At 34.3% G+C, this 16,271-nt stretch overlaps 1 protein-coding gene across 5 annotated transcripts in view; it reads right to left on the bottom strand.

Moving 5' to 3' along the window:
* Positions 1 to 4,323: 4,323 nt before the first annotated feature.
* LOC105201293 (probable ATP-dependent RNA helicase DDX56) overlaps positions 4,324 to 16,271 on the bottom strand; it is a 47,923-nt gene continuing 35,975 nt past the window's right edge. For all 5 annotated transcript variants that reach the window (XM_039450220.1, XM_039450222.1, XM_039450224.1 and 2 more), the window contains 2 exons: positions 8,037 to 8,341; positions 4,324 to 4,942 (listed from right to left, as the gene is read on the bottom strand). In XM_039450220.1, coding sequence (XP_039306154.1) covers positions 4,561 to 4,942; positions 8,037 to 8,341 — 687 coding nt within the window. In that variant the 3' untranslated portion in view covers positions 4,324 to 4,560. The remainder of the gene's footprint in view (positions 4,943 to 8,036; positions 8,342 to 16,271) is intronic.

The raw sequence follows: 16,271 nt of genomic DNA, 5'->3' as shown, positions 1-16,271 counted from the left end.
CTCAATTTTTAATCAATTACCTTCAATTACCATAGTTGACATCCAATTCTCTCATAGTTTCGTAAAACTTTTCCTTGGAAAAGTCGCCATTGCTTGGCAAACTCTTGATATGTGCGTATTTTTCCATGTATTATTGTCTACTAAAATAGTATGATTTGCCATCGCAGTTGTCTGATACCCATAATTTCACCGAACGTTCTAAAAACAACATGAAATAATATAATATAATTAATATAATTAATAATATAATTGGTAATTGTTAAGAATACCCACTGCACCTCCGATTTTGACGAAATTAGGCTCATTCGACGCGTTTTCACTCAAAATGAAAGAATCTGGCAAGAAAAAGTGTCGCTCTGGCCCGCGAATCGAGATATCAAGTGTTAAAGTTGGCGATTGCACAGGTTAAGATACCTGTCATCTCGGCGTTATGTAGCAAACTGAGCATGCGCTTTGGGCACGTTTGCATGCTCCATAGGCACACACATACAAAAAGTGCGCGAATTTGAAACATAAATACAGAGCAATATAAGTGATTCAGTGATAAATGAATAAATTAATTAAGTTATCGTGCGGAAAGTAAATGCTTAAAAAGGGGAGGGGCTTCGCCCCTCCCCCGCCACCCTTTTTTTAACCCAACCCAACCTGAATCTTAGTTTTAAATAAAAAATTGTTTTGCATGAAAGTTGAAACTACCGATGTCTGTTTTACAGTGAAATTAACTTTTATCTTAATTTGCATGATACAAAGCACTTTCCACGTGAAGCGAGGTCCATCCCCATCCCACTTTCTCCACCCCCAGCGTACCCTCCCCCACAGATGTCTGCTTTGCAGCCAAATTAATTGTTATTTTAATTTACATGATACAGGGAGCTTTTTACGCGGAGCGAGGTCCACCCCCACCCCACCCTTTCCACCCTACCACCCCCCCGCGCGGGGTTTATGTTTCAAATTCGCGCACTTTTTGTATGTGTGTGCCCATGGAGCATGCAAACGTGCCCAAAGCGCATGCTCAGTTTGCTACATAACGCCGAGATGACAGGTATTTTAACCTGTGCAATCGCCAACTTTAACACTTGATATCTCGATTCGCGGGCCAGAGCGACACTTTTTGTTGCCAGATTCTTTCATTTTGAGTGAAAACGCGTCGAATGAGCCTAATTTCGTCAAAATCGGAGGTGCAGTGGGTATTCTTAACAATTACCATATAATTTTATCGTTTCCTAAAAGTTTTCTTTTAATTTTAAATTGCAAAATATTTTTTTTTTTTTTTTTTAATAAACTGCAACATATACTACACTATATATTTATACTATATATTATCTATTTAGATCTGTATTTTTAATTGAACATTTAAATTTATAATTCTAACTCAAAAATTCATGATAAACAAAAATTAGCAATGTTTACCTCGGGTGATTTTGGGTTACTTAACCCCATTTATGTCAAACGTGGTCGTAAGCGGCCGGATCGGCCGTAAGGCCGTTACGTTAATCATGGGCTGTGAGTATTGAGAAAGGTGATGACTTCTCAGTTTGGGAAATTTCCCCATGGACAGAATCAAATTCCGTGGGTGTACACCTCGCGACACCTACAACACCGCGATCGCCGTGTTTGGTTTTCCGAGTCCAGGTTCTTGACAGGGTGTTGCGCTTCCAGCCCTACCGGCAACGATCCCGTCGCTTCCGCCGTTGCACACGGGAAATCGTCCCGCCCGCGAAATATGCGGAATCGGACTAGCCCGCGAACCGTACAGTGGGTCACGCCGACCCCGTCTCGAACATAACGTCACGCGGATCATAGACCGCGCCCGCGATCACACTACCACGCTTGTATATACGCTGTAAAATAGTTTGTACATAATTATCCGTCCCGTCGCTCCGCGATTACGATAACGAACTGGCGCCTAGCAGCGCATGTTTCTGTATAACGCTAGACATTACTAAAAATATATGTACTCTTATTAAAGATCTACGCACGTAATATTTCATCCGTATTGACCGCCTTCCCTTCTCTCGCAACCAACCATTTTCGCGGCCTCGCACCGAGATTCGACGAGCTGATCCGTGCGCGGAAAGTCGGTAAATTACAAATTAATGAAATATAAATGTTAAATAAACGTTAAATAAATATTAAATTAATATTTTCTCAAAATCAATATTTAAAGTATTTAATGTTATATAAATATTTAATAAAAGTTTAATAAATATTATTGTTAAAAATAGGAAATGAGCTCAAGAGCCACGCAGGGTGCCAATAAATAAATCCAGCATAAATCCAAAAGAAAGCAAACGTTTCGACCTTTAATGACGGTTTTCTTCAGTACTGAACGCAACACTGCAGTCAAAATGACATGAGAAAAAAGAAAATTTCTCTGATACTTCTCGATGTAAGAGATTGTGAAATATCTTCTCATATGTTTATTCTCAACACAGAAGTCATTCTTATAAAAAAAGTGTTTAAGTCTGAAATGAATCATGGCAAAAATAAAGTTTAAAGAATAATTATTATCCAATAAAATATTGACTAAAATTATGAGGTTCTTCCGATGAAATTGCGGATGATAATAAAACTAACTTGTCAACTATACCAAAAATAACATCCTTTTTATGGCACAACGGATGATGCGAGAAAAAATTTAGGTATCTTCCCAAGAAAGTGGGTTTGCGACATTCTTATGTGGGACACACAAAATGCCAATTAAAAACAAGAGTCAGTAAACATAAAGCGGATATTAGAAAAGCCAGTTCTCCAATTATTTCGTTACATCGTATTGGAGAGAACCACGAATTTGATTGGGAAAATGTGGAAATTTTAGATAAAGAGCCACCTTATGTGAAAAGATCTATATCTGAAATGTTACACATTAAAAAACAATTGCATGGACAAGAAGAGTGATACCGAACTCCTCTCAGATGCGTATCTTCTGATTCTCGATCGTATTTCCCCTCCTTAAGTGCTTCATCCCTCCTTCTTCTATTCCTTTCGATCGGTCCGCCGAGTTCGGTCCTCATTATTTGTATCTAAACTTCCCAAGATGTAACATCCTATCTTACAAGATTAAACATGTCAATAGTCAAAACGGAAGTCGGAAGTTAGTCACACCGCAGGGGCAAAACTGAAATGGTATTAGTAGTAGCTCGTAAAACTTTAAACCGACATAACTTGTATAAGTCGTAAAATAATTTTGATATATTATACATTATTGTACTTATTAGCAAAAACGCTACAACTTTTGTCGTATAGAAATATTCACTTTACCATGCAAAAGTTACGCATGTCTCTCTGTTCTTTAACATAGATAATTTTTTTAATTAACCACTGTGCTCACAATAAAGTTCAGATCAAGTCATTTAACTTGATATAACACTTATTGGGTCTATCTCTGTTAGTTTACGAGATAAAGGGGGTGGCCACTTAATACGGGGACATCCTGTATATAAGTCTGTGGTTCGTGCTCTTATTGTCAATATTAATTCGTGCGTGTTCAGAAATATTACAGGGCTCATAGCACATTTATATTCTTGTTTATTGTAATTATAACCTGGCATTCATAAAGAAAGGCATTATTGTGTTACGTTTCGAAGGTCGAATCAATTTCAACTAATCAACAGCACAATCATTACCAGTATCATTGAAATCTGACATCCGACGAGCCATTCCGAGATTGATACCCGTTTGGACATGTAATATTGGACACGTAACGATTGGACACAGCACGATTGGCTATCGCATGATTGAAAACGCATATTGTATGATTGGACACCGTACGATTGGAAATGCATACTGCACGTTTGGACACTGTACGATTGAAAACCGCACTAGCATGCGCGCGCGCATACACACCCACACACGCACATATACGGATGCAAGGTGGGCTTACGCCATAGAACCATCTCCTTTCACACCCACTCTGTCTCAGTTGGTCTCCTATCAACCAATCGTGCGGTGTCCAATCGTTACGTGTTCAAACAGGACCCCCAATCTGGTCCTATCCCGCCTCCCGAATCGATCCCCATTACAAATACGGAATAAATTGTGAATGTTACATTGTTACCAATATTTGCATATATGTTAAAAAGTAATGAATTCCCGCACGCTAAGGGAAATAATGTGCGCAAAAATAAGACGCAATAATTATGGCGGTGGTATCTATAAAATAAAAAAAACAAAAATAAAAAATTCTCTAAAGCGCCGGGCACACATACCGTTAACACATAAAAAGAATAAATAAAGTTTAAATATTAAATAGAAAAAAATGATTTTTACAATAAATACGCCGTTTCTATATTTTTTCCATTTTTCCACAAAAAATTCGCGAAGTTAAGACTCGTTTTGACCTATCTAGGCCTATTTATTGCCTTAAAACAACGTACATTAAAAATAATACAATATGATACAGTAAAATAAAATAGTATACAGTAATAATACAATAAAATTTAAAAAAAATCGATTTTTATATAGTCCTTCAAAGAATCAGTTTTCCTGTGTATATTTATATATATTTATGAATACATAATTAACCATACATCATAATCTAAACTTATGTATTGAATTAATTTACAAAGATTTATTTGTCGGTATCTGTAAATTTGGATTCGATGGATTCAATGGATTCAAAGCGCGAGCTAGATGTCTTGATTTAGCAATCGATCCTCCTGACGATGCAGAGTCCCTGTCAAATTTTCTTTTTCTTCTTCCGATTCCTATGATTTTCTTCAAGGTGGATGGTACTATATATTCTGGTACATCTTTCAGATGCGGTTGCAGTTTCACAATATGCAATGTCTTGTCTTGACGTAATGACTTCAAATCACGTGGATTATCCTCAAAATAACTTTTTAGCTTCTCGCAACTCATGACTTCCTGTTTAATTTCTTTCAATCGCGCTTCTCGGACAGCAATTCTTGTAACGGCTTTCCAAGCGTCTTTCGCACGATATCTAAAATTATAACAATTTTTGAAAATCAAATCAGCACTGAAAGTAATATAATAAATTAAAAATGAAACAATGATTATATTATTTTTCATAAAATTGTTAGAAAAGTATTACACAATTTTTGAATAATAAAAGAATTTACAAAAATTTATTCAGATTATTTTACATTGTAATTGAAAATAATATAAAAAAATTAGCTGAGAGCATTTTTTATATATCTGGAGACTTTTTTTATATACCTTTTATATAATCTATTAAAAATAATTTTTATAAGAAATAGAAAGTGCCCTAACAAAAAAGTGTAAGATGAGTTTTTTAAATTCATTGATTATCTTAAATCGTATAAAGCTATAGAGCAAAGTTGTATTTACGCATAATACGATTGATGAATCAATGAATCAAAACACCTATAACAATAAAAATTAACAAAATTTGTTTATTTATTTACGGAATTATTAGGTATAAAACCGCAATAAAACTTTGCCTTTTGAATACTTAACCTTTAAATATATTCAATTCAGAAAATTACGTTAACACATTTCTCGTCTGGTTAAACCCATTCAAATTTGAGAAACTATAACTTTGATTCCACTCAATATTTTTCAATAATCTTTTTTTAAATAAAAATTCAGAATCTCAGAAATGTGACTGCATAGTCGGTATTACTAAAAAATGATTTATTATGTAGTTATAAATAAAAAAATTTTGCATTAAGCAAAAATAAAAAATTGTCCAAAAATTCACTTCTTTAAAAAATATCTTTGCGACAAAAAACTTTCAATAACTTTACAATACATTATTTTAAAGCTAAAGAGTCATACTTAAAAAAAATTATGTTATTGTCATTTCTTTTAAAAAGTATAATTATGTAACAAGCAGAATGAAGTATTTTTGATTAACTCAAGGTGCCTGAAATTAATGCATTTTATGATATATTTCAGATCCGGCGCAGAAGTTCCTTACTGAGCATTATACATACATATAGTATTCTAATTTTAGACAGAGTATATGCGAGTAACATGCGCGAACAAATTTGTTTGAATGTGTTTTGTTCAGTTTTATAATATAAGATTACTTACAAAAAAATTACACTCATACATTATAGAGGTCCCATTGACCCCTACAAACTTTACTATGCTGTTATAACTGTAGTTGACAAAAAAAGTTGAAAAACCATATCAATTAAAAAAGGAGATTTCAAATATTTTTGGCCTTGGCACCTTCTATCTCATTCCGTCTTCACACAGCAAGCGTTTAAAATTTTATAGGGAATATGTCAGACACTCTAATGTGTTCAAGGGTTATACACGTATATAAAAAATACTTATACAATGAAATTGAGGTATTTTTGTCATTACTTTTTAAATAATTAAATCTAATAATAAAATAAATTATTAAAATGTGTGATTAAGTCAAACACTTTCTTCTCAACAAAATTAAAGAATCAAAATTAAAATCAATTAAATTAGTGATAAAAAAAGGAATTCGAAATCAGATATGTATATTTGCAAAAAATGATTGAGCGATGTTTAAATAAAACATTTTAAAATCTAGTCTTTCGAATGCTTCTAGGCACAATACTCTGCAAAAATTTACAAATGACAATAATTAAAACAGAACCTTGCAAAATTGAAAAACTTTAACTTTGATGAGCGTGCATATAAAGAAATTTTTTTTCTAAATTTTTGTAATTATATCATAAAATTAAATTTTCTCTTTTCAAAAAATAAAATGCTATTTTAATTACGCAACGATTTTTTTTTAATGAGTTATAATGATTTAAGAAGATATTTTAAATTAACAGGTAAAAAAATTGTATTTTTTTTAAATCAGTTTTCCAACTTTTGCACTATTAAGAATGGGATTGTAAAACAATTTAATGAAACTTGGACGGTTCATCTTTTACAGAATCGTTTTACAGAACGCAGCCAAAAAACGATGTATGCGCAATTTCACGCAGCGTAGCGACGTATGTGCCCAAGGTTTTCATTAATCTCTGGAGGAGCGGCAAGTTTTTGGACGTTTTTTCGCGTTCAATCATCAATCATATATAATTTTGTAGATAATAATGGCAGCATGAAAAAGAGATAGGTTTAGATCTGCAAACTCTCGCTGAAAGTAGTTCTGACCTCCTAATAGTGTCATTTTATTCGTTCGACGGATTATCATAAGAACTATCCAATACGACAAATATTACGTTCTGCTACAATATAGATATGATATCGTACTCTATTAACATGCCTGGACTGTATTCAAGCTTTAGGAAATATTGGATGTATATGGGATGTCCCATTTTAACTTTTGCATCAAACTATCTCGTACATGAATTTTTATAAATTATAACTTTTATTGCAAATATATTTTTTGTGTTCATGAGAAATTTTAATTAAATTAATAGTAAAGAGCATTTTTTAATTCCTTGATTTAAAAAAAAACATTTTATATTAAATAATTAAAAACTATTAAAAAATTATATAAAAATTATATAAAATTATAAAACAAAAATTATATAAAACAATTTAAAAATAAGATTTAAATAAAAAACAAAATCTCATCCGCGGGTATCGAACCTGGGATTCCAAGCGTAGCAGTCCTAACGCCGCACGCTACGCAGTTGATTTGATAATTGTTCTTCTGTAACGGTACTATAGGTGCTAAATATTTAAACGTCATTTTCTTGAAAATGCCTAATTTTTATAACTTACGGCTTTACTACAGTAAAGATTTAAGTAAATACTACACACCAATAAAATTTTATTAAAATCGGTGATCCACTACTGGTGGGTTTCTCTTGTAAGATAAACAAAATTATTTTATCTATTTAAAACAGTATCTTTGAAAACGACTGTATTATATTTCAAATATATGTAATTTGTTGAAATAAACACAAGCTTTCTTTATTACTTTATTATTGTTAATTACAAAACAATATATTATAAAAATCGCTGTATCATTTAATAGAAGATATTTTTCAATTTATATTCACATTTACAAAGTTTTACTTTTAACTTTTATTTTAAAAAATATTGCCCGAAAACAAAGTGTTAGTTTGATGGATTTTCTTCTAATAAAATTATAAAAATCAGATTATACGTACCGAAATCCTTCTACTTCCTCCAATTTAAACTGATAAGTTTTAAACAGATTTTCACAATTGTAAGTGTGCTTTAATTCCTGTTCCACTTCTTCCATCAACGGCCTTTCTCTAATGGCTACAAAACTAAGAGCAGTTCCTTGATTCTTTCCACGAGCAGTGCGTCCCGCTCTGTGTACGTAAGAGTTTAAATCCAAGGGGAAGTCAAAGTTGATCACATTGGATACAAACTGAAAGTCGATACCGCGTGCTACACCCGATTCCTTGTCTTTCTTACGTTTACTTTTTTTCATTTTTATCATATGCGGCTGCAAGAAATAAATGTATAAATAAAAGGATAAAAAAAGAGTATGAGTCAGTGTTGGGCAAAATTTAATCAATTTATTGATTAATAATTATAATAAAAATTTAATTCTTAATTATAATAAAAATACTTAATAAAATTTAGTTCTTGATTATAATAAAGGATTAAAATTCTTTAGTTGCCTACACATAAATCTAAGACATTAATCAAATAAATTTTTTTAGTCAACCAAATGATTTGATTATAATACATTATTGTACAATAAGAACCAAAAAGCTTGCAACACATTTTTTCGGTGAGTTTCGGAATGCAGTCTGATCACCGAGCGATTGATTCTTATTTATGGATTTAACTAGATACATCCCAAACGTGATAACTCAATCTAAAAATCATTGTACAGATTAAATTGCTTGTTAATTGCTATTAAGTTGCCTTTTATTTAATACAACGTGTTGTAATTGTTATACTTCCGTGGAGCCCGAGGAGGGGTTCAGTAATAGGCACAGCGTATTGATTCTTATCAAAATCTCGAATGTATTTTCTCGCCTTCTGTACACCCATGGAATTTGATTCTGTCTATGGGGAAATTTTCTAAACTGAGAAGTCACCACTTTCTACATACTCGCAGTTTATGATTAATGTAACGACTAGAGCTTATTGGTCGTTACGTTAATCATGAACTGTAAGTATGTAGAAAGATAGCGATTTCTTAGTTTGGAAAATTTCATTTCCCCATGGATAGAATCAAATTCCATGGGTGTACATGTGCGATTCTTCGCGACACGCGTAACGGAAGTCGTCCCACCGCGGAGACAAAGCCGCCCGTAGCGCTTTAGCGAGCTTCGGTCAAGCCTCTAGCGTTCCTATTCCTATTTACTAACGGCGCGCAATACCGAATATCCTAACACAACAAAAATTTTAATCAATTTAGTATCAATATGCTGAGTCTTATTGTCGAGCAAATGTAGAAAAATTATTGAAGTCAATCTGTGATAGTGCCGTAAGTTGTGTTTAGAACTTGTCATTACTATATTTTAAAAATTATTTATAGCAATCTGTAAGCAACATGACATCAACATGTAAGCAACAATTCTCATTTATAACTTATAATAAGTATAATGCTGATAAGTTGTTGGAAACTTGCCGGTATTATATTTTAAAACCTATTACTGGCAAGAACGTAATGATAAGAGGATATCCCCTTCTGTTGTTTTGCTAACAACTAATGAGAATATTTATGACAAGTTATCGACAACTTGCAATTATTTGGTTATCTGGGATTCATCTGCTCTATGAGCAAGATTAAGTTCAAAAATTCATTGAAACAAAAGTGTTGCAAGCTTTTTGCTTCTCATTGTACACACAATAATTTATAGATTAAAAATTCTAAATAATTTTTAATTAATTTATTAAAAACAATTATAACTACTATAATTAAAAAATCAATTGTTAATTTTAATCAGCAAGTAGACAATTTTTTTCTGCATATATCAACAAATACATGCAGAAGAGATCGCCTATGTGCTGACAAGGATACGAGGTGTGTTCAAAAAGTATCGCGAATTTTGAATTTTCGCGGGTTACGTATATTCGAATTTCGATCTTTTTGTGGCGTTATGTTGGTACTCATGTCTCTCACTTATGCCGACAAGCTCGGCCATTTTGAATGTTCACTTAATTGTTGACAGCTGCTTTGCTTGCACGTGTTTTGGATCGTCTTCGATTTTTACCTATTCAAAAAAATGGATCAAAGAACCTGTATCAAATTTTGTGTGAAAAACGAAATTAAGTGCGCGGATGCATTCCGAATGTTGACTGTGGCATACGGAGAAGCTACCTTGGACCGAAGCAACGTTTATCGGTGGTACAAAATGTTCTCAGAAGGCCGAGAAGATGTGAACGACGAAGAGCGTGCCGGACGCCCGAGCACTTCAACAACAGACGAAAAAATTAATGAAGTGGAGAAAATGGTATTGGCCAATCGTCGAATCACCGTTAGAGAAGTTGCTGAGGACCTAAACATATCGATTGGCTCGTGCCATTCGATTTTTATCAATGATTTGGGCATGAGACGGGTCGCCGCGAAATTCGTACCAAAATTGCTCAATTGCGACCAAAAACAGCATCGCATGAACATTGCTAATGAGATGTTGGACTCTGTCCGCGACGACCCAAATTTGCTCCAGAGGGTCATAACTGGTGACGAATCGTGGGTTTATGGTTATGACGTGGAAACCAAAGCTCAATCATCTCAATGGAAGCTGCCGCACGAACCAAGACCGAAAAAAGCGCGCCAAGTTCGGTCGAATGTGAAAGTTTTGCTGACAGTTTTCTTCGATTGCAGGGGCGTGGTGCATCATGAGTTCTTGCCACAGGGTAGAACGGTCAATAAGGAATATTACCTGCAAGTTATGCGCAATTTGCGCGAAGCAATCCGCCAGAAACGCCCGGATTTGTGGAAGAACAAAAATTGGCTTTTGCACCACGATAACGCCCCTGCTCACACATCGTTGCTTGTGCGCGACTTTTTGGCCAAAAACAACACACTAATGATGCCGCAGCCACCGTATTCCCCAGATCTGGCCCCCTGTGACTTTTTCTTGTTCCCTAAACTGAAGAGGCCCATGAAAGGACGACGTTACGCTACGCTTGACGAGATAAAGACGGCATCGAAGGAGGAGCTGAACAAGATAAAAAAAAATGATTTTTTGAAGTGCTTCGAAGATTGGAAAAACCGTTGGCACAAGTGTATAATATCTCATGGGGATTACTTTGAAGGGGACAAAATAGATATTCATGAATAAATAAATAATTTTTGAAAAAACACAAAATTCGCGATACTTTTTGAACACACCTCGTATAGCACGCGAAGAAGTTTTAGTCACTGATTTATAGCACTTATTGATACTTGAATAATATTAATGTAATATGTAAAACACTTTATCGACTAATATCTATTGGAACATATTTTTGATATACAAAATATTTTTAAGTTTGTGATTGTTTATAAAAATTATAAATATAATTTTTAAAACATGACCATTAATGATTACAGAGGTCTACAAAATTTAGGGAAGGATCTTATATTTTGATCTTTAAAGAATATTTCTGTAGGACTTCGATACGCTGAAAACGATTACAATGTCTGTTTTTTTCCATCACTCTCTATTTTTTAAATAATCACAAAAACAGTTTTTTTTTCAAATTTGATAACTTATTTTTGGCTAAAGAAAAAATGATAGCGAGGGTAGCTTTACAGCATTTTACACAGAAATGTTCCCACAATACTGAATATATTTTTTCGTAATTTATAAAAATGTTTTATGCAAATTGCAAACAAAAACTTTAATAAACTTTTTAACAAATGATCGAAAATTAATTTTTCAAGAAAAGATTTAAACTAGAAACATACAGCTATAAGCCTAAATGGTCAAATATGTTTTAAGATTTTTTCTTTCAAGTTATTTGAATTTATATTTCAAAATTTATCATTTTGTTATCATCTTTTCATGATTTTATCAAAGTTTTTTGTTTGCGGTTTGCAAAATATTTTTATAAATTGCAAAAAAATATTTTCAGTATTGTGGAAACATTTCTGTGTAAAATGCTGTAAAGCTGATCTCGCATTCATTCATTCACTTTTTCTTTAGAAAAAAATCATGAAAAAAACTAACAATTAATCGAAAAGGCCAGTAAGACGAGCAAAAAGGTCTAGATGTTCGTATAACTTATAATACATATTTATTAGTATATCGAGAACACAAACGTTTCGACTCTACGGAGTCTTCTTCAGTGTGTGTGTATTCTTATATTACAGACGCAGAGCGCAAACAAATCTTCAAAACAGCCTTTTAAATACAATAGTCCGGGATTTAAAGCCCATGGTCCGAAATTTCTATTCTTGCTTCGTCGATTTCCAGTCCGCGAAACAAATCGTATCAACAATTCGGTCTACATATTGCTTCTTGTTGTACGACTCGTGCAATTTAATCGATTTCCGACCAATGATACTTTAAAAAATATAACAAAATAAAATAATAAAACTCACTAATAGCTGTTTTTTACAAGTTCTGTGTCAGTTGAATCACATATTTAGTGTAAATAGTTAAACTTACGGTTCGTCGTTAAAGTCGTTGTAAGGCATGTTCAACGCTGATCGCTTATAATGTTAACGCGTAACGATCGATCTGTATTGATCGGCGTGACAAGGGAGACTGAACATTTCTGATGTTGCGAAGCGTGCGCAACCCGCGTATGAGTCAGATGTTTCTCTGTTTACAATTCTATTTCCTATACTTTCTTTGTTACATATCGATCAGTTTATTCAAAATAGTATTGTAACCGTCGTCTAACAGTTCCGTATCCGTTTTTTGATTAAGACCATTTTTTTGTTCGTTAATGTGTATCATCTCGAAAATTAAGCGTTTATGATAATTTGGTTCAAAATCAAGGATTTTTACATTTTCCCAATCAATCGAATGACTTTGTTGGAATCTGTGTTCGCTAATAACGGATATTTTCGCTATTTCGCGGACTGGAAATCGACGAAGCAAGAATAGAAATTTCGAACCATGGGCTTTAAATCCCGGACTACTGTATTTAAAAGGCTGTTTTGAAGATTTGTTTGCGCTCTGCGTCTGTAATGTAAGAATACACACACACTGAAGAAGACTCCGTAGAGTCGAAATGTTTGTGTTCTCGATATACTAATAAATATGTATTATAAGTTATACGAACATCTATACCTTTTTGCTCGTCTTATTGGCCTTTTCGATTAATTGTTAAATTGCATACGAGCTTACCAGAATAGTTGTTATGAAGAAACTAAATTCGAAAAAAAAAAACTGTTTCTGCGATTATTTAAAAAATAAAGGGTGATTTAAAAAAATGGACAACGTAGTCATTTTCAGCGCTTTGAAATCTTATAAAATCATCCTCCAAAGTTCAAAGCACAAAACTCTCCCTAAATTTTGTAGACCTGTGTTATTAATAATTATTGCTTTTTTAATTAATAGTATTTGAGTAACTTCAATAATCAATCAAGACTGTTTTGGCTCTACAATATCAGATTAAAATTATGGAAATGTAAAACTGCAAATATATTTCTTTTTTTCCTAATCAAATACAATGAATTTCGTCGTAAATACCCGAATTTTAACCATGAAATCACCTACAAAACAAAACAAATGAAAAATTTGCCTTATAATAGCTTATGTAACAAAAGGAATATAAAATTTATTGTGCGATTTATAATCGCATTTCATTTCTTTCAAAAAAAAAATAACAATTAATTTTCATTACATGTCAAAAATGCAAAAAACCTTGTTTTTTAACGTAATAAAACTATTTAAAATAAAACTATTAGATTTAATCATTCCAATAATAATAATTATTAATTCTATTAATGAGTAGTATAGTAAAAATCAATATTAAAAGGAACCTAAAGATGTCCTGTTTTATCAATAAAACGCAATAATTTTGAGACAAATTTTCGTACGTATTTTCACAGAATTTGAAATCCTTTTCCAGAATTAAAATATATGCGGTAATTCATGTCTATAGTATACAGGGTGATCCATAATGGTTGAAACAACTATATGGTTTGTCCATAATGAGATTGGCTGTCGCGCAACGCTCCAGTCGCTAGCAGCGCATTTCCTGCAGGCGGAATTTGTGATGGGGGATCTAAACTAAGCAACGCACCAGGCAGCAGCCGCGTCCGAGCTTTCACGTAGTGAGGATCACGCGTGATGCAAAAGCTGTTTTTGAATTTTTGTCATGGCAGAAAAATGGAGCGCTGCAGCAGCGCTACGCGATTAAATTTTGCTTTCACCTGGACAAAACCGCTTCCGATTGCCTTGGTTAATGTGGCTTACAAAGACAATTGCTTTGGTCAATGTGGCTTACAAAGACAATGCCTTGTCAAGGGCTCAGGTTTTCCCGATGGTTCAGTGAGTTCAAGAACGGACGGGAGACCGTTGAAGACATGGAGCGCTCTGGACGCCTTTCAACGAGTGGTTTGGACGAAAATGTACCTATACTTTGGTCACATTCTTGAACTCACTGAACCATCGGAAAACCTGAGCTCTTAACAAGGCATCGTCTTTGTAAGCCACATTGGCCAAAGCAATTGTGTTTGTAAGCCACATTAACCAAGGCAATCGGAAGTAGTTTTGCCTAGGAGGAAGCAAAATTTAATCGCGTAGCGCTGCTGCAGCAAATGCTCCATTTTTCTGCCGTAACAAAAATTTAAAAATAACTTTTGCGCCACGCATGATTTTCACTACATCAAAGCTCGGATGCGGCTGCCGCCTGGTGCGTTGCTTAGTATAGACCCCTCCCCCCTCCCCCATCACAAATCCCGCCTGCAGGAAACGCGCTGCTGGCGACTGAAGCGTCGCGCAACGGCTAGTCTCATTACTTTACGGACAAACCATGTATGTACCATGAGTGATGAGTTACCGACTGCACTTCATGTAATTTATATGGAGTAAAGGCAGTATGTCATCTCTCATGGTAAAAGTTGTTCCAACCATTATGGATCCCTGTAGATTGTATGCCAAAAACGGAAAAATTTTTTAACTCGAATCTTTTTTACCATTTCTTAAAACAATATAGCGATTAAAGCTGTCGGGTCGAGATAATATTTATTTAATGTAAAAACCTTACAGTCTGTATTTTTTTTAATGGAAGTCTTCAAACATGTAGATTACATGAAAAAATAAAACGTCGAGTTCTTAGAATTAGACATACATAGATATCGAATTTAATACAAAAATTTATCTGATATGTGCGTGCTATATTGACGTAGTAGCATATAGTAATGTATTTATGTCTCGTAAATTGTATGCATATAATTGTAAATAGTATTAGGTGCGCAACTAAGTTTCCGCTGTTTGTCAATAGATGGCTCCAGCAGTAAGTGCTGGTCGATTTAGACATATCCAAAACGTCATGAACCAAGCTTAGACATATGGTAAACAAACCGCGTTGACACGTTAGTAATTTTGTTTTGGCGTCATATACTTTTGAATGTGTAAAAATGTCTGATTTTGTACCAAATAATCGTTATTTGCGGGAAGTGTTGATTTTCTTATTCCATTCGAAGAAAACGGCTACAGCGCATCAAGAGCTTCAAAAAGTTTATGGAGATGCTGCTCTAAGTGAAACAACGTGCCGTGATTGGTTCCGTTGCTTCAAAGACGGTGATTTCGATGTTGATTACCGTCCGCGTGAAAGAAGGTCAAAAACATTCGAAGACGTTGAATTGGAGGCATTGCTCGATGAGAATTCGTGCCAAACGCAAAAACAGCTTGCTTCAGCATTAGGAATTACCCGCCAAGCCATTTCCAAGTGATTGCATGCGTTGGGAATGATTCAAAAGCAAGGTACTTGGGTTCCTTATGATTTGAAGCCAAGGGACGTTGAACGTCGTTTATTCACCTGTGAACAACTGCTCCAACGGCAAAAAAAGTTTTCTTCATCGCATTGTGACGGGTGATAAAAAAATGGATTCATTACAGCAACCCAAAGAAAAGAAAGTTATGGGGACTGCCTGGCCATGCTTCTACGTCGTCGGCTTGGCCGAATATCCACGCTGCGAAGGTTATGCTGTGTATTTGGTAGGACCAGGTCGGTGTTATTCATTATGAGCTGTTGAAACCAAACGAAACCATCACTAGAGAACCATCGACTTCAATTGATGCAACTGAGCCGAGCCCTGCGCGAAAAACGACCACAATATGAGCAGAGGCACGACAAAGTGATTCTACTGCATAACAACGTTCGGCCTCATGTTGCCAAATCCGTTAAAACCTACGTGGAAACACTCAAATGGGAAGTCCTACCCCCACCCGCCATATTCCCCAAACATTGCGCCGTCCGATTATTACTTGTTCCGTTCGAGAGCACATGGTCTGGCTGATCAGCAGTTC

Source organism: Solenopsis invicta, chromosome 6 (assembly GCF_016802725.1).
Source record: "Solenopsis invicta isolate M01_SB chromosome 6, UNIL_Sinv_3.0, whole genome shotgun sequence".
Taxonomy (NCBI): domain Eukaryota; kingdom Metazoa; phylum Arthropoda; class Insecta; order Hymenoptera; family Formicidae; genus Solenopsis; species Solenopsis invicta.
This window is presented reverse-complemented; position numbering and strand designations above follow the sequence as displayed.